The 20377-nt window shown below is 34.3% G+C and overlaps 1 protein-coding gene across 3 annotated transcripts in view; it reads right to left on the bottom strand.

Moving 5' to 3' along the window:
- Positions 1 to 20377, bottom strand: part of LOC106465288 (GA-binding protein alpha chain-like) — an 85687-nt gene that overhangs the window by 48099 nt on the left and 17211 nt on the right. For all 3 annotated transcript variants that reach the window (XM_013925493.2, XM_022393154.1, XM_022393155.1), the window contains 2 exons: positions 19344 to 19488; positions 11143 to 11227 (listed from right to left, as the gene is read on the bottom strand). In XM_013925493.2, coding sequence (XP_013780947.1) covers positions 11143 to 11227; positions 19344 to 19488 — 230 coding nt within the window. The remainder of the gene's footprint in view (positions 1 to 11142; positions 11228 to 19343; positions 19489 to 20377) is intronic.

The raw sequence follows: 20377 nt of genomic DNA, 5'->3' as shown, positions 1-20377 counted from the left end.
TGTGTGTTACTAACAGAAGTGATAGTTTAGTGATTTTCCACTTTCTGTAGCTCAAACTGTGGTAATTCAAATATCACACATTTTCAGTGGACATGCTCTACTAGACCCTTACTTCACATACCAAATTTTTAGGCAATTCATTAAGAAATCCACGAGATATAAAATCTCCAATTTTGATTCACTTTCTTTTTTTTTCTTTTCTTTGCACCAAAGTACAAAAATATTATTTGATAGAAAAACAAACTCAACTTTTATAGTTTGTTTGTTTGAAGTTAAGCACAAATCTACACAATGGGCTGTCTGTGCTCTGCCCACCACGAGCACGGGTATCAAAACCCAGTTTCTAGTGCTGTAAGACCACAGACATACTGTTGTACTACTGGGAAGACAACTTTTATGGATTTTTTTTTTTTAATTTGGTACACTGATAGATTTTTACAACCTATAATTAGGTATCTAATTTGGTCTAAATATAAGCCACATGTGCAAAGTTATTCAATCAAAACTGCTCCATTTTGACTAAAATGTTTGTGTATGCCTATGCAAAAATTCAAGTGAGCTATCAGTTTAAAATTTTACTACAGCTTCACCTAAGAGTAAAAGTGGACCATTTTTAGGTTTTGTCATTAAGATTAAAAACAGCTGATTTAAAGCAGCAAAACTATAGGGTGAAAGAACATGCAGATACATAATTATTGGTTAGGCCAAGCAAACTAGATTAGCTGTTTCTAACTCAAGTTTTCAAAGGAAACATACTGTGGATGGTTATTATTCATTACTGGCAACTTTTAAACACAAATTTGCTAAAGTTTATGAAATTTTCCTAATTAAAGAGTGTTTAGTATCATATGATATTAGCTTAAGCAATTAGCATAAATAATGATGTTTGATATGTCTGTACCGAGTGCATGTGGGTGATGACAAGAAACTGTTAATCCAGTATTCATGGCATTACTATAGAGATGTTATTAACACTGTTTTAGAGAGGAAAAGTTGTAATTTTGCTATACTGAAAATGTATTTCCAACAGGTACTTACCTCCTCTCACAAGACTGGCTATTTTTGTACAGTACTGTCCTCTACATGTGAACGTTTTCTTTACGCATGCTAAAAGCCTTGCACTCCCCTTGTTGGAATTAGTAAGTTCCAACGTGTCTCTCATGTAAATTATCATGCGTCGTCTATTAACCAGTAGAAGCATAGTATGTTCACATGATGCATGTGACTCCCTCTACGCTCATCTACCAAACCTTCACTTCTAAGTTTGAGCACCAGAGAAGTGGAGAGAAAGGGTGGGAAGTGTGAGGCAGATAAGTACCTATCGGAAATACATTTTCAGTAGAGGAAAATTATAACTTCTGATACAGCACTTACCTCCTCTCACAAGATTAGTTAAAATCCCACACTAAGTAGGAGGAACAACCGGTGTGAGGGAAAAACAGAAGCTCCCCCAAAAGCATCTGAAGAATACCCCCCTGACCATGAGAGAAAGAGATAAGGATATCAGAAAAGGTGAACTGCACCACTTCTGAGCCAGGTATACTCGTCACCCTTGTGTATGATTCGTAAAACACACGGGTGGAGATTGCGAGGTGTAGAGTGGCTAGGGCATGTCAACTACATCAATGCAAGAGTAGGATGAGGACCATACCATCTTCACCTACAACCCAAAACAAGAAGAAGTATCTATGATATGCCTATAATCTCTATAGTGTGAAGTAATTTGTTGGAGATACGCTTAACTCGTTCTTGATATACATGTGGTGACCATGGGCCAAAAAGGAAAATCCAATGTTAGAAAACACAGGGATCTTGACTGGGTGCCAACTTGGTGGTCGACATGAGCCACCACTATTGAATTGCGGAATGAATCATGACCAGATGATATCTGGAGATGGGAAGAAAGTCCAATGAAAGCGAGGAGTTTGAGGATGTTGATATGAATGTTCCTCAAAAAAACAATGACCCAATGCCTCCTGGTGATTGACCCATGCACCCAAGTGCTGAAGGGATGCAACCATAAACAAATGTAATTTTGGCCATGGAGAAGGAAGCAGGACAATGTACAAGCCTTGTCCAACCATCACTGGAGATCATCCATGATATAGGACAGAAGGGTTATAGGAGCATCCAAGGGATCCTAAGCAAGGTTCCATTGGTCATGGAGAACAAATTGAAGGGATTGCATACAAGCCTGGCCGAGTGGTATGAGAGGAGTAATAGAAGACCTCATCCCCAAAAGCAATAGAACTCACGAGCAGAAAGTCAAGAAGCAGACAGGGCATTCCGATTGGCCAGAGTTGGAGAGGAGAAGGTAGAGCCTGACTGAGAAGGGTGTTGAAGCAAACACGATGAACAAGGTACTGAGTAGAATGAAGGAAGGATTTCTCAAATTTGATGAACCAGCCCACCCAAGCAGCTTCAAGAAGGAGTTGACGAGTATGACAGGTAAAAGAATGAGCTAGAAGAAACCAGTCATCCATATTGAAATGAAAGCACAACCCCAGGGCATGAAGATGTAGAGTGAAGGTTTGCACCACCTGACAGAAAATATATGGCACCAAAGGCAGCCTGAAGGGTAGGGCTTGAAAACTTTACATCACCCCATGTTGGACAAACTGAAAAAAAGAACGAGAATGCTCTGATATGGGAATATGCAGATAAGCATTAAAGACATCCATCTTGGTCATCAAAAACCTGGATAAAAAGCCCATCGAAGAGTAAGGTATGATGGTGAAGTGTGGGGTATGTACATATCAATTGAGACGGGACAGGTCAAAGACTGGCCTTTAGTTTCTGGTTTTTTGGGAACTACAAAGAGGCAGGAGTGAAACCCCCCAAACTTCATGGAGCAGGTTCGATAGCCTGTTGTGTGAGGAGGTCTTGCACTGCCTCAGATAGACACTGGAGTGACAAAGGATCCTGAGGAGGAGAAAAGGCATGCAGAGCAAGGGAGGAAAGGTAAGAAAAGGTATGACAAATCCTTCTGACAAAATGTGGAAAACCCAAACATCAGAGATGAAAGGGCTCCACCAATGAACAAAGGTCGCCAGATGAGCTCCCACTGGACCCGAACCCACCAAGTAGTCACCAAAACTAGTTGGCGTACCAAGCGTCGTTGTAAAAAACATGTAACGGTGAAACTGTGGGAAGGAGGAACATGTAACGGCTAGGAAGGGGAGGGTAGGGAAACAGGAATTTCCACGATTGGTTCTGACAGGGACAAATGGACCACCAAATGAGAAAGGGTGGATTGTTGACGACTCCAAAGACTCTGGGATCGTGTTAAACATGAAACGTCTCAAAAATGGGGCCATCAGAAGGCCCCGTACATAAAGAGCTGGGAGACAATATGGCATCACAACCCAAAAGGTCCCAACAACAAATAACCAACATTTGCAGGGCCAGAACCGAGGACAACAGGTGGACCAATGTGGAAGTGAAGAGGAAGAGGACTTCCCCAGAAAACCTCTCAGGGTACCTGTGAGGAGCCTCAAACAGGAAATGGATCAACAATTGTTGGTCTAGATATGGACAGTCCACCCTATGATAAGTGAGGGCAGACTGATCTGAAGCCCTTGGGAGACGAGGCATACTAATGCCATCACCTAACTTGGAGGTGAAATGCTCAGTGTGAACCCAAATATCATTCATGAGTTAGATAGGCCACATATTCTGTTTTACCCACCAACATGTCCCAAGTTGAACAAAACATGCAGCCTGCGCAACTGATGAATGAATATTTATTGTAAAATTCTTATCAACGCTATCAGTGTAGCTGCCAATTAATCCTTTTGTGGCCGCACCTTTTTTTTTTTCACATCCAAGATGTTTTTGATTATGTAGCTAAATAACTTATAGCTACAAACTAAGGTTACTTTTAGCATTTAAAATCATATGTTTTTTCTATCTCTAAAGTGATTAGATAATAGAATAAGTGTTTAGTATTCCTGCATTGTTTGTTTGTTGAATATGGGGGCTAACTGTGCTAGCTGTTCCAAGTTTAAATCAGTCTCGGTCTTTAAGTTATGGGGCATAGAAAGCCTTGGCTACATTTAGTAGTAGTACTTTGATGCAATATTACATCAGATTATAATAGTTTAAATCACATCATTTTTTAGTAATCCATAGAGGTTTCCATTAAGCTGTTGGGTTACAACATAAAGTATTAGCCAACTACTAGATACAGAAATTAAAGTTAACTCTTTTGCTGCCACATTTACAGATAAACAACTCTTCCAGTTCCATGTATATTTTTAAATAGAAAAAAACAAAACAGAAAAAAAGGTACATATTCTAAAATTTCTTTTTTTTGAACTTTGAAAGAGGTAAACTTTGAGAATACTCTTTCTGTGTGGTGATACAAAATTACAAATTTCCAGGCCAGTGAAAGCATTAAATATTTTAAAGTTATAAGTTAGAGGAAATCAAAATTAGCTCAACGTGACAGTAGATCAACTCTAAACTATAACCTTTTTTTCTTTTATAATTGACTTGTTCTTCACAAAATTGTGAATCTATTTATGCCAACTTAAACTCCTTTTTTTTTTAACTTACTTGTAAACATTCTCCTCATACTATATAAAAGTGAGAGTGCTCTACAGTTATTTATGTTACTTATTATAAGAACCTGAAAGTGAAAGTAAAGAAAAATGTCAACCATGCTATACCCAATGCAAATAGCTTCTTCATCTCCAAAGTTGGGGACTTTTACAGTATTTAGAACCAAATTAAAGATATTAAGTGAGACTTAAGAAATAAATTTACTTGTTACCTTTAATGTCTCATATTTAATTCAATCACAATTTAAAATTTTCTGTGTATAAATTTTTTATGCAGTTCTAAACTTCATGGTTCCTTATTGGTATATCTTCTAAATATTTTGATATTGACACTCAGTACTTAAGATATTGGAGGAGATGTATATGTATATTTAAATATATTAAACTCAATCTAACCCTGGTACATTTTAACCCCCTATTTGTCTCCTAAAGCAGTGGTTCTCCACCTGGGAGTTTGCCAAACACTAAAGAGGGTCTTGTCGGACTTGGTTTCCTATGATGATTTCAGTAAATGCTGTTACAAATATAATGCGAGATATCTCGATGCTTGTAAAGGATCTTCAAGCCCAGGGATCACACTAAAATGGCAGTTATGTTCACTTCTACACTCTGGTTTACATTCTGCAGATGTGTATATAAGTATACGTGTAGGTGTTTATATCTATAAACGTATACAGTGCAATAGAGCAGAGGGTATATATTGTATACGATGTGCATGAGAGAGGTATCGGGTCAAAATGGTTAGGAACTACTGTCTTTAAGTGCCTCTTAATAGTTTTCAAGAAATCTCCTGTGGAAATTTTTTGTAATGCACTTTGAGGCTTACTTACAGTGTTAATATTATAAAGTAACCTGTTGCTAACAAATATTTGTGTTCTTTATAAGTACATAAACCTTTTCTTCACTTGCTTCTCAATATAATTTCAGGGCTTTAAATTCTTCTTTGTTCCTGTGTACTTATTATTCCATCATCAGAGTTGATTTCTGATATGGAAATCTCTTCTTTGTCTTTATACTTTAAATGCATCTGCATTTAATAAAAATACACAATTGCAATCTTTTTTGCCATTTCTTCTGGTGCACATATTTATTTTATAAAATTAATTTCATCACTTAATTTATCATTAACTTATACATATATTGGTCTTTATTTTCACATTTTATTTAAAAGTCTGTGGAAAAGCATCATAATATTCACTAAAGCAATAATATAATCTAACTTTTAGCATTTTCATTTACAACCATAAATTCAACTTATCTCATGTACATATTCATTTTTCTTTTCACAACTTATTAAGTTTTGAGGGTAAGCACAAGAAAAACCTTCAATCATATACTTTTGTCCATTTTTCATATTCATGTGAAACTAAAATGAAGACCGTACTGTAAAGGAAAACAAGATGATACCAGAAGTACTCATTCTTGCAGCATTTGTTCTATATGCAGTTTCACTACTTCATTGGCTTCATTCTTAGCATGTTCATCTTTGAGCCTGTCATGTTCCCAGTGAGATAAATATTCTGGCCAATTCTTTCTCAAAGTCATCACCTTCTTCTCACAGAGTGGATCCTTCACCCTTTGATTTTCTGTGGATTTGCATACATCTGGGTTATTTGATGGTATATGCCTTTGATATATTGAACTTTATTGGTCTCCAGTTCCAAATCCAAGTTCTCTGGCAGTGAATGCCCCGAGTTAATTTTGGGAGAACCTCTTCCTTCATGTATACCCTCCACTTTGCTTTCTTCCTTGGGTCCTGGTCAAGATAAGTTACTTGGATTTCCTTATCTCTCCAATTTGGACAATTCAACCATGGGTTTCCCCTATTACCTCAATTTTATCAAGGGGAATTAATTCCTTTAATACTGTGGAATCATCTATGACAACCTTGAATGTTCACTTTCCACAATGATGCTCAATGTCTACGACTTCACAGCTGGCTGTTGTTAGGTGTTTTGTCTGAAAAGCCAAACTCTCTTAACAGGTGGCTCAATTGTTAGCCCATTCTTGCAGAAGCTCTTCTCTGGTTTATAATTCTTGTTGGGTTATCTTCTGGAGTTGGTAGACATGTTATTCCTTATTATCTCCAACTTCTCAACAAATTGCTTTTTTCTTCATGTATTTGTTTATTAACTGTGGTTTATCAGTTTTTTCCTTAGTTCGTTACAAAGCTGCCTTATCTGCCACCTTCAGGTTCTATCAATCCCTTTTGTCCCTCTTATTCAAATGCCTCTTCTGAGCCTTCGTACTAAAATGGGAGTTGGGTTTGGTAATACATTTGTTGGATTCCACCCCACCCCCTCTTGAACTGTTACTGACTTGTTTGTTCAATTATATCTTCTTTTATTACTGGTATTGGGTGGATGACATTCTAATATCTGTGCCCTTGATGCTTCTTATACCTTATTCTCTTGAAAAGCCTTATACTTGTACTCTGATCATGCCTTCCTACCTTGAGCTGCAAGAGAGAATAACCACTATTTTCCATAGTGTGTTACCTACCCTGGATGATTTTCATTCTCACTCAGAAGAGTGCTTTTTATGTCCTTTCAAAGCTATTCATCAATATCTTGCATATACTAAATATTTCTGAGAGTCTTGAGAAATGTTGTTTATACCTTGCAATGAATAATGAATCTTTTTCTAGCTCCTTTAACAAATTGACTTGTGCAACTGATCCATCTTGTTCACTGGTATGTTCCCATACATCTTAAAATTAATTTTGAGTTGCTGCTCACCAAAATGATTCAACACCTGGCAATGTCTCTGCCTTCCATGTTGCAGCACCCTTTAGAGGATATCTTGCATGCCAGAATAAGGACAAATTTTAATTCATTCATAAAACTAGTTATATCATTTCTCCTCTGGTTGTCATTGTTCAAGCCAGATAGAATCCCTAGCAGGTGAGTTATTCTCTATTAATTGCTTAACTAACACTTGGGGCCACACTTGGTTTATGACAACCCCTCTTTTTAAGAATTACAGGAGTGTGAGGTCATAGAATAAATTTATTTAATACACTGTCTTTGTGTTGTAGAGTCCATCCTTGGGTGTGCCTGGGTCTTTTTGATTCTTCTTGGGTGCCAGCTGACTGGGCCAGTTTCGTGACATGCCCAGTCTTATTGGATGTGAATGTAGGGTGCCGTAGCTTTATAAGCATGTTTAGTCATGAGCTACTAATGGTCTTATCCTCAGTTACAGGTATAGGACACACACTGCAATTGAACCATAACTACTTGTTACACCATCACCACCATAACCATGTCTGAGAATATCAAAATTCCACAGGTAAGTATTTACCCCTGACTTCCCATCTTTTATGTATTATTTAAAGGGTGCTGAGTGTGATCCTTCACACCTTGCTAAGGAGAATGCATTTTTTGAGTGTCCTCATTTGGCCCAGTCTCTTATATGGATATTTTGGATTTTTGTATTTCAGAGTTAAATCTGATTGTTTTGAATTTTAAACTTTTCGAATTAAAATGAATTTCAAAGACATATAATTAACTCTAACTTTCTCACAACTGGGATACATGTGATTTCAATAACAACTACACTGTGACTGTGAAATCTGAATTATGGTGGAAAAGCAAAGTTTATATGCATCCTCCAAGTATGATTGTAATAATTAACATGGAAGAGTGGAGAACAGTAAGTTGTCTCATGCTCTGCAATTCAGAACTTTAGTCACATGTTTGTTAAAAGCATGAGGGAAACTCAAAAAAGAAATACTTTTTGAATTGCAATGGTAAATAACTGTTTGATATTCATTTTTATTCTAGAAATTTTACATTATTTATGTTTTTTAGGCTTAGGAGAAAATTCATTTTATGTTCAACTTATCAATTATTCAGATAAACATTCAAACCACATACCCCTACTGGTTTTTAATTTCATACTGAATCTTCTCAAACATTTGCAGTTAACTAAAATGTCAAATCAAGCGTGATTCCTATCAACCTGAAAGTTGTTAGTGTATTTAATCATTAGAGTATTTGACATTGCAAAAAAAAAGAAAGTAAATTGACTGGAAAAAATTATGTAAACAATGTTTTCAGTTCTAAACCATTTAAATACTGGAAAAGTACTCAAAATATTTGTTGAATTTCATGTTTAATTTTGTCATATGTAACATTTCTCATTTATGCACAACTTTTATTATTTGTTTTACTATATAATCCTATAAAAATTAATTTGGTGAACTTGACCAACCTTGGAACTGTGAAGCTATACATACTGCATCTATGAATTTACTAGTAAAGACTTGTCTATAAATTTTCAGTCTTTACTGAGTCAGTTTGAGTGAAAGTTGATTTTCATGCTAAGAATAAAAATATTTATTTTCACCTTACAGTTTTCATAGTTCATTTGCATAACCTCTACAACCTCCTACATGAATATCAAAAGTCTTCTTAGTAAAACTTTTATATTTTATCTCTTGTTTTCTCAACACTAACTGTAGAGAAATAACCAAGGTAGATTAAAATATGAAATAAATAACGACTGAACCGATGCCGATTAAAGTAATTTAAGGAATGTTATTGAAAGTATAATTAAAGAACAATTACCAATTACACTTGAGGAGTTTAATAGTTTTGATATGGATTTGAATCTTAGTCTCAGAGTCAAATTCTTTATTCTAACCATAAACTTCCTTGAATTAGTGACTTGTGTGCTCCACTTGCCACTGCAATCCTCAACTTAATATACATTAGGTGTGACTGCTGGTAATGTCTAAGCTCCAACAACTAACCCATGTGGCCTGCCTGTTACACCTGCAAGGAGTACTGTAAATTAAATATAGCATTCTTGGAAGAAGTCAAACATGAGGATAGGCATACAGAAAGAAGGTTGACCAATCCAGACTCAGAGGAAATACTTTCAGGACCAAAGAGTCTGGGACTGGAGAAAAAGGTGGAAGCTTTGAAAAAAGGGGGAGTCACAAAGAGGACTCCCAGAGTAGGGATGAATCCACAAGAAAACCAGAATTTGTAAGGACCATTCTATAAAAGGATTTGGTTTGGATGAGACAGCCAATTCACCACTAAATTCAAAGCTACCACAACATGGAAGGCTGACAACTGGAAGTTGTTTGTCATAAATGTGGAGCTTGTGAACAATAAAGCAGATGTTTTCAGATTAAGTACCTTGCTGTCAGTTGATGTAAGAAATGATAATGGAGTTGCCAGAATAGATCAAATCCGGATGTCCAGACAGCTGTAAAAAAAAAATGTTGGCAAGCTCATTAAACTACTTACATATCAAGGATATATTCCACCGATCTGCCAGAGGCCATGGAAGGACATGTCCAGACAATGAAGGGATACAAGAGAGAATAGAGTCCCCAGAAGAGGCAGAACCTCATGAAGAGGAAGGAAAAGAGATGTGACAGCTTTAGAAACCAGAAGCTCCATATCTAGGAAATGTAAAGAAGAAGATTAAGCCCCTACCACCCAGAAAATGAGATAATAAAGACTCTCAAATGAATCAGATACAGAATGGGAGTCAATACTGATTTAGGAGCCTTACCAACAAATCCAAGTGAGCAGATTCTCAAAGGAAAATAGAGGTCTAAGTACATGATGCCTCTCAGGCCAGGACTAGGAGATATCAAATGTCCATGTAATGGTTGAAATTCAGACCCAATGAGTGCATTCTCCATATGAAAGCCCTCAGAACTGAGGTAACAACAGACTGGTGCAAGCCCCAAAACACAAATAAAGCTCCTGAGAGAAGAAATATGTGACCTAAAGTGAGTTCATTGGTGGACAAAGTTTACAAGCCAAGCTCCCACATGACCAAAGGTGAGGGTACTTTCAGAAACAACTGTTCCCTGAAAATTGGATTAAGGATGATAAGGAATATTCCTTTCAAACCAACTATATCACAGACTCTGAAACAGGTGTCATAAAATCTTGTATTTTGATTAAAGGAAGAAATCAAAGTAATATAAACAAAAAAGAGTAATTCATTTCTGGAGCTCAAACTGAAATTCATCTAAAAATTTTTATCTTTCACCCTCAAAATAAAAAAGATAACACTTACAAATGCTAACAAAGAGTTGAAAATAACAAGTGCAAGGGTTCCATAATTCTTAATGAAAAAAAGAACAGACTGGACACTGGAGTGCTGAGGAAAAGACTGAGCTTTTGGCATACACAGTGCTCAAGGGGAGTACTGTGCATGGAAGATGTGTCACCATCCTATTTGTCAATAGGTATAGTCTAATGCTGATTGTATGCATTATAGACTGGTGCAGTACCTTATTACATGTACAAGTAGGAGTTTGTTCAAAGGCTTGTTGCACATACAAAAACTTTTTGACAGTGGTGCAAGGTATTAGTTATTTGTTCTGTGTAGTGATGAGTAGCATCTTTGAATTTATATTTTCATCAGTACAAGTTGATATAAAAATTACACAATGAAAATGTAAAACTTTCTTCATTAAATACCTCACATATGGGATATTATATTTTATACTTCTTTTTTTTTGGGGGGGGGGTATACAATGTAAAAATAATAAAGAACAAAATGTACAAAACTAAGTATAACTACATTAAATAACAAAAATGGTATTTACCTTCTTCTTCCTTAATATGCACATTTATCTGTACTAATCCTTCTCCTTGTACACACTGGTCTACTAAGTTTTTATCAGCATCAAGCTGTAAAAGATATACCACAGAAACTTGGTAAATTATATAAATGTAGAAACCCCTTTAATGTGATCAGACTAAAATAAATTATTTTGGAACAAATATTCCATTATCAAATACTCGTCAATACTTAATTATTGGTATTTATTGCTCCCTCATGTACTTTTATTTTAACATTTACAGCACAACAAAATATCTTATCCTTTTATAGATTCAAAATTTTCCTGAAATGTTCATTTAGTAATTTTGATTCAAAAATATAATATATTAAATTTCCTATTCCTTGAGATATCTTAAGCTTAAAATAAAACTACTTATTCTAGTGTAAATGCATATATACACAATTGGCAAGCCTAAAACAGACCTAAATAAGTTATCAAAATGTTTTGAAATGACTAAATAAAACTTAAAAAGTGATCTCAAATTAATAGATTTATCTATATTTAGTCTTCAAACATCATTTCGGAAATTACAGAAAAAATAATCTTATAACACTTACCAAATAGACAAACTTTCTAGTTTTTAGAATATTTGAAAGAAATGCTGCAATTGATATCTGGTTTGCTGTTTGTCAATTAAATAAATAACTACACAAACAGCAAAAAAAAATAAAAAATAATTAAGTAACACATTAACAGCATTTGCTAGAATATTATGTTGTAGAATATTGTTTATTTTGAACACAATTATACTATTCAAATAGTTTTACTCTTTTATTTAATCTACTATGTCAAGGTGTGTGTCTTTAGAAGTTTGTTGGTTGGTTTGAAAATACAATGCAATGGCTTAAGTCCTTGTGAGGGGGAAACAAAAGTTACATGGCCAATGTTTTGGCCAAATGACCTCAATGATTAGTTGTTTAATGGTGTTGGTATTCATCAAGCAAATCTACCCATGAACACTAGATGTATAGTTCATAAAATAAAAGATGACAAATAGAATTCAAACAAATATTCTGAATATGTTCTATAAAATTGGGAGCAACCTGAGAACCCATTAAAACATTTTGAAGAATAAAAGACAGTACAGCAATTTATGTACATATGGTCTAAACATTCAGGTCACACACCCTTAGGGTTGAGGTATAGTCATCCCAAATTTTGACTACTGACAAAAGGAAGAGCAGCCAACTAGCAGCACCCACCACTACAAAGACTTTGTTTAATTCTTTGAACCAAATAATGAAATTGGTTATCACTTTTAATAACATGCCCACAGCTGATGGTGAGAGGTGTGTTCAATGGCATCAAAACTCAAACCTTGGATCTTTTGATCTGCAGCCTAGCACAAATAAAAGAAAGTTTCATCAAGGAAAAAAATTCTGCTAAAGGAATTTCAAATCATCTTTCTAGAAATTTGGATAAAACATTACAGTATTTTCTGCTTGAAAGCTTTTGGTATAATTTCATATAGGTTTCATGAATAATTCAGGCACATAAAAAATTTAAAATACTCTATTTATGGATGAAAACAAAGTAAAAAGGTTCCAAAACACTGTGCTTCATTGGGTTAACTGGTCATCATCAGGTGAGGTGTATTACATTCTAAATAAGATTTCAACAATGTTTAAAGTTAAATATATTATGATAAAAAAATACATGCAAAAGTCACATGGTTGAATAATGTCCAAATTACATGAAAATAATAGTTTAATATAATCATGTATAAAAAAGAGGGGCTTCAAAAATATAGCTGTACACTAGTAATGTTATTAATGCTTGATTCTCATTTTTCAATAAAAATAACTTTATAATTTCTGATGACTGATATGTCAAACTATTTACCTTTGAAGAATCAAACATATGACTATAATTGAACATACTCTCAACAATGGGAAAAGGAGCTTTGACGTATTATTTTAGTCATGTAGAACACTGTCAGTTATTCTCCAGGCAAACCCTCATATAACAGCAGATTTGATCACAAAATAACAAGTGTTCTGTAGTTGATAACTTGACTGAATTTAAGTTGCGTGAGAAATAAACAGATTGGACACATTTAAATGACAGTATAAAAAATCTGTATTTAGACACAACATAATAACTGTGTTTGTACTTGCATAGACAAGTAGACGATCACTTCTACTAGTTCATGGAGTAGCTAGATAGTTTTTCATCTTTTGAAATGAATCTCTGCCAAACTAGTCACAATGAAAGCCAAGTAGAAATGAACTAAGAAAGTGTGTTTGAATTTCAAACATCAGCTTACTTTCTTTGTTCAGTGGATGGCATCACCTTATGACCTTTATTCCCCAACAGCATTGGTCAGCTATCATTTTTAGCTGTCACAGTTTGGCCAGCAAAGCATATTCCAGTTTTAACTTGTTTTAATTCAGGTTCAAAATACTCTGAAATATCCTTGAGGATACAAGACATCATCTATTTAAAAAAACAAAAGACTGTGGTGGCTAGAACAAGATAATAATAGACATCCTGAACCATGTGTTTCTGCCACGAGTGTGGATACTAGATAATCAATAACTTGAAATAATTCTATACTAATATAGAAGGTAGGAAATCCCTGATATGCTCACACATCACATTTTTACTAGAAAAAGTTTTAGAGATAAAGTAAGTTGACTTAAATTTGTACCTGGTTAATAAGGCTAATGGGACTTTAAGATAATTTATAATCTTTAGTCAAGTAGCAATAAAAGTTGCATGCTAAAACATATTCTAGCTGACTGAATGTTGGAACAGTTTTGTGAAACTGTGTTTGAAATCAAATATAGTATTAATACTAGAAATATAGTATGAGCATTACAGGGCCATAAAATATCTTACTCTAGGATTATTTTCATATTTTCATAATGCTATGAATTACGAACAGATGTGAGATCATATTTGTTATAAAAATATATATATGAATGCACCAGAAGTGGGGGGTCGCTTTTTTGAGGGAATAACTTCTTTCTATTGTTTTACTCTCATAACAATTTAATATATATTTAGCCAAAACACTCTTCACTAATGATAAAGGTTAATCTACAGTTTAGTATTTTGACATTTCAGCAGTGTATTATAAAGACATATCTGAAAAAGAACAAAATACAAATTTAATATGAAAAAAAATTAGTAAATATACTCTGCAGAAATTTTCTTTTCCAGTATGAAACATATCCTTAGTATTTTTTGCTGACTGTAGGAGGTTCACTAACTGTCCAATACTGAATAAACAATGAAAAGCTAGATACAATGCTATGACTGCAAGTTTGTCATCAAAATGACAAGTTAAGAATATGTATTAAACCTGGCAACAATATTTATCACTATGTTCATATACATTTGACACATTTCCTAGCCACGTGTAAATCTGGCAAGAATCTGTTCAGTTTAGTTTTAGAATTAAACAAACCATTGGCCATTAAACCACACACATACAGTACAGCACTTTGACCCTCTCCTAGTTGAATTGATTATCAATCACCCACTATTTGTTAAACACATGTAGGCTGCATAGTGGCTTGAGAGCCAGACATGAAGCACCTATAAATTTTTTTCATGTACAAAACATACTTCAAACAGTGTAATACTATTATAAAGGCTACAAGCCATTTCCTGAAGCATTTCACGTAGGTCACTGCCTGGAACAGGTGGCACAACATTTGACCCTAACACTTAGTTGGTTCAGTCCTTAATTATGTTGAACACTTGAGTGATGAACAACTATGGAACTGGAATGCAGTTGTAGCTGAGTTGTGCTGATGTTTCAATAGGGCTTAGTACAAGGCTTGAAAGAGAGGTCCTGCCAATAATTTGCCTGCTCACACAGAAAACCTGCACCGATTTTATGATGAGACATACCCTGTAATGGCTTTGACAGAACATGAGTATATCCTCATAAACAATTTCTTCAAGGGTCTTCCTAGTAAGATATATTCTCATCCAAACAAAGGCAGTTACATGTTATATGGAGGACACGGTCTAATGCACTGTATTTGCATGACACAGTGATAGAGCCAACACATGAAATTCCCCATTCTTTGTCCAGAAAGCAGAAGCATTAACTGAAACAGTTATTTCTCCAAGGAGAGGTGTAGTCCTTGTGTTCTACAAATATAATCAACTATTCAGCTTCCCACAGAAATGGTCATTGGCATGGCAAGCAAAGTGGGAATAATTGAGACTACTGTACCACTGGAGTTACTTCTGTTACACCACATCCAAAAGAATATATGCAGTTGCAGATACACTTGACGATTGTGCAAGCAATCTAGATTCAACACAGCAGAAGAAGCTCACTGATTTGTTGGTTGCATATCCTGTTATGTTTGTGGGACCAGGTGGCCAATATGGTTACACAACTGTAATGCACCATAACATAGATATAGGTAATGCATCTTGAATTAAGCATTCTGAAGTGCTATGAATGTAGCCAGCACTGATATAAAAGGATGATGAAAGCTAGAACCATACAGTCTTCACAATGTGTGTGATCATCTCAAGTAGTGATTATCAGGACAAAGGATGGTATGCCAAGGTTTCGTGTTAACTGTAAGTTGGTGAAAGGTTATCTTCTCTCACTAGCACTGATTCATATTTTAAATGAACTGAAGAATGCGGCCAAGTATTTCACCAAAGTGAGTATATCTACAATGAGACTGTGAATTCTTGCTAGATACTATGGCAGTATTGATCAAGTTGCATGACACAGTAGAATACATGACTAGATATGCTAGTTGTACGTCGATGACTTCTGAAAGCAAATACTGGACAATAAAGAAAGAATTTCTCACAGTTGTGGTCTTTGTTAAACACTACTGTCACTATCTTTGTGGTAGAAATTTCACTATATATGGACCATGTATCAGTGAAGTGCCTTATGAACTTTAAAAATGCAGAAGGAATGATTATATCTTGGATCACAACATCAAAAGAGTATGACTTCTTACAGCATCACTTCCATTTGAACATCTGACAAATCAGAACTAGACTGACCATGCATTTCAATCCTGACTTTTTTTCTAAATAAAATCATATTCTTGACCCTTCTTGCTTTTTCTTATATCAATGCAATTAGCCAGTTTGAACATTAGTTTGAACCACCCCATTTCACTCAACATGGAAAAACATTTCTAGAGAGCTATATCTTCAGCAACCTGGGAGATTCCATAGATTATCCAGGGTTCCCCAAAACTCCAGAAGCAAGTTTAATATTTGGACTGGTAGATGTAGAGCTATGTAGGGAGATGAGTTGCTGGCCAACTCATTTAATGTACAGGTTCTGAATGAAGCAGATACCAAAGACTGCTGATCCATCTAGTCGACCAAGAGATGACTTAAACATGACTGAGTCACTTACTGTACATATAATATTCTGATGGAACCAAGCCTGCCCATCACAGAAGCCAATGGTGTCTACCACAGAACAAGTTGGTACCAATGGAAACATCAAGAACCACCATCAAAAGATCATCAGTAACCCTGTTGAAGGATGCACTGTAACAAAACATCAACATTTAATGAGTCTGCACTTTTGACAGATTCATTACATTCCTAAACCAAAAAGAACCTCCTTAAAGCTAATGTCCAGACAGAGATAATCTAAGTGCCAGGAAAGTTCAAGTCTGTAACAATCAACAGATTGTTGTGCTTGTCATCAGCAGTGAAACTTTCAATGTCTACTGAAGTCAATGTCAGGGGATTTACTTCGACAACAGCTTCACCACTGGCCAATCAGTCTCTCTCATAATTGCAATGGTCCATGCTTTAGCAGCAACCTATGTTGAAATGGCACTGCCGTACTCAAACCACAAGATGGATCTCTAATTTTCCTGAACTTGTGTTCCAGTGGAAGGCGTGACAAGTACTGACACATCTCAAACTAGCAACTCTTTGATCACAAGGCAAATGCTCACAGAACAGTAAAAAGAACACTTATTCATGTCAGTCTTTTAGCCATGCGATAAATTACAAATGTAAATTTTCTAACTGTTTTTAAATAAACAATAACAAAATAAATAAATTAATATAACAATAGCAGACACCCGCAAAATATTTGCAGTCAAATGAGTATCTTTATTGCAACAGTACTCATTTAAATACAGGATTTCTAGAATAATACAAAAGAATTCTAATCTCAGATATCGAAATCTAAAAGTCCACTTGTCTTAGGCCTAATATTAGTTAAGCCTTTATTAAGTACAGCGTATATTTGATAAAGATATAAGTTAACACTGCAACTAAGCAAAACACAACATATAAATTTGCTTCTACATTTTACTTTATATCCTATAAAATAATATTATAAATACATACTCCATGATCAATTGCATATAATAAGGCTGAAGTTGCAATATAGTATTCATAAAAGCTAGTAAAAAAAATTGTTTGAAGTAACTTTACAAACCCTTAAAAAAGACCTTGATCCTCAAAATTCCTTTCTTTTTTTGAAAATGTCCAGAGTAGTAATATTATATTTTTTATCAACTAACAATGTTTTCACTCCTGTTATTTGTTGAACAGCTTTTGTAATGCACCTATCCACAAAACATTTGTTTGTTATAAAGCACAAAGCTACACAATGGGCTATCTGTGCTCTGCCCACTTTAGGAATAGAAACCCAATTTTTAGTTTTGTAAGTGTTCAAGCTTACTGCTAAATCACCAGGGTGCTCCACAGAATTTAACTCTGATCAGAACTAACTTCAAATTATGTCAGGCATAAATTCAACATTATAATAATATGATCATAATAAATTTATAGTATAATATATTAAGAGATAATTGCATTTTATTCTATCAATATTATGCTAATAGGCTTTAGTGGATAATTTATTGTATGTTGTTTCCCAGTACTTTTGTATAAATTTCACAAGCTTGATAACCTAAATCAGTTGCATACATACTGTTTACCACCACATGATTTATCATCTCTGTAAAACTCGGTCCAAAAACATAAGTGTATGTAACTCATGTTATTTAGTGGTTATTGTTCCACAAGATGCGAGTAGATACAATTTGAATAAAAAGGTAAAAAAGAATACATTAACACATCTACATAAAAACTATGTATAAAGAATAAAGTTCTTACTTAGATGTGTTAACTTTCCCTAACTTATGCTATCCTGTACATACTAGTAGTCTCACTAATCACCATTATATTTAGTTGTTTTTTTCTGATTTATTATCAATGTCTACAAGTATAATATCATTTAAACAACACAGTGCTCCACTTAAAAGAAAAACACTACATTCTGACATGTCTACATATTATTATGTTACATCAGTTTACAGGCATCACCCACTCTGAAATGTAAATTTCCTAGTGAAAAAATTCTAATTTGCTATAGGTTACTGGCATATAACTGATAATAATTTACCTTCTGTGCTTTAGGCTCCAGAAAATACTTGTTGATAATTAAAGCCATCGTGAAAATGAGAAATGTATAACAATAAAAGAGCCTGCCTGTGTGTGTGTGTGTGTGTGTGAGACTGCCATAGCTCCAAGAGGAAAGAACCTAGAGTCCAGAAGCTTTGCATGCAGACTAAAGGGATTCTGAGAGTGTGCAGATTACTTTATATATGTGATTCAAAAAATGTTTGGCCAATTTTTTTATCCTATAGCCTTAAACCTCATAATTCTGCTTCCTGAAGGTCTATAGAAAACTATCATTTTTTATTTCTAATTCTCACTTACTGAATGAACAATATGTGGAGGTTTTCTGCCAAATACTCTTTTTTCAACACAAAAATGGGAAGAAAAATACAAATCTGAAAATTAAAAAAAAAGTTGAATTGAACTAAGTTTAGGAAACAACAACAAATAGCGGGAAGAAAAATATGAACCAGAGAATACTGGAGAATTCATAGAATGAAAAGAATTCAAATAAAAACAAATCTGAGAAGCTAAATTAAAACTATTTGTTTTTAAGAGTTGAATTAAATTAAGTTCGGGAAAAGGTAGCGAACAAGTCAATTAAATAATTTGCAAATTGGGGTACCTATAGAAATAATTAAGATAATGAAGACACTTGACTGGTACATTGAAGCCTTTGTGAATCATGAGGAGACTTTAAAATCCTGCAACAGAGCATAGGTAGTTTATGCTAGTAAGAAATGTAAATCATACAGAAATATTGCAGATCAAAAACATCCTTACAAATTATATAATTTTAAAAATATCACCTCTTGGTTATCTTGCAAATAGAATGTGTAATCCTCAAGAGAAATGCCTAACCGTTGCTCCAACAAACTCCGAAGTGTTGTCAAAGGTTCTGTTATATCCATGTGTTGAGCAATTAGTCCAATGTTCAAGCCATTCTTTTCTGGGCTGTGTGAAAAAAAAAAAATTCAGAAAATATTATGAAAGGTACTTGAATATTTTTCTTTAGAATTTCTAATAAAACAACTTATGCGTGTCTAGCAGTACTTTCAAGTGTTCATGTCACACAAATATACATTACATACTTAATATGTTTTATTTATGGTAAATGATGAAGATTAAAAATACAATTATGTAAAAAATATTGTCATTTTGACAACAATAGGTATTATATTTATTCTCTCATGAACTGCATGTACTTAAAAATATGATTGTTATAGGTTAATACTAGAGCTGGCTGATTCATGGTTTTGGCAATTGATTAAACAATGAGCTAATTAATCAATTACATTCTATTAATCAAGAATTACACACCCGCTACAACACAATCAAATAAAAAAAATGAAAAATGGGTGTCTGGTCTTTCATAATTTTTTCAACCACTGCAGTATTCTAACATGATATTAATCTTCATCTTTTCATTCACAATGTTTTTCTTTTAAAGTGATTTCTGAATTATCCTTGATTTCATACGATAGATACTTCTACAGATATTATTGACATTTTGTCATGAAATAAAAGACTGTTTGGTTTAGATATTAGTGATTAATTTATTTTTGTGAGTGAATATTTTATTATCATTTAGTTTTTGTTATAATAAGAATTAAAAGCAGACGATTGTACGAAGTTTTGTTAATAATTCATTGACATTGAGAAGACAGACAGACGTTTAAGTGATAAAGATATAAATAGCGTGAGACAAAGCAGGTAGCAGGAGACAGACAGATAATAGCAAAAGAGAATAAAGTTAGTGTGAAGTTAACTACCATAGAAGTGATAGGCCTAACGTTTAATATGTTAAGAGTGAAACTAACAGTAGAAAAGAAGATAAGAAAAA

The sequence above is a fragment of the Limulus polyphemus genome, unplaced genomic scaffold (assembly GCF_000517525.1).
Source record: "Limulus polyphemus unplaced genomic scaffold, Limulus_polyphemus-2.1.2 Scaffold1896, whole genome shotgun sequence".
In the NCBI taxonomy this organism is placed as follows: domain Eukaryota; kingdom Metazoa; phylum Arthropoda; class Merostomata; order Xiphosura; family Limulidae; genus Limulus; species Limulus polyphemus.
Note: the sequence above shows the minus strand (reverse complement) of the source record. Positions and strands in the feature narration are given on the sequence as shown.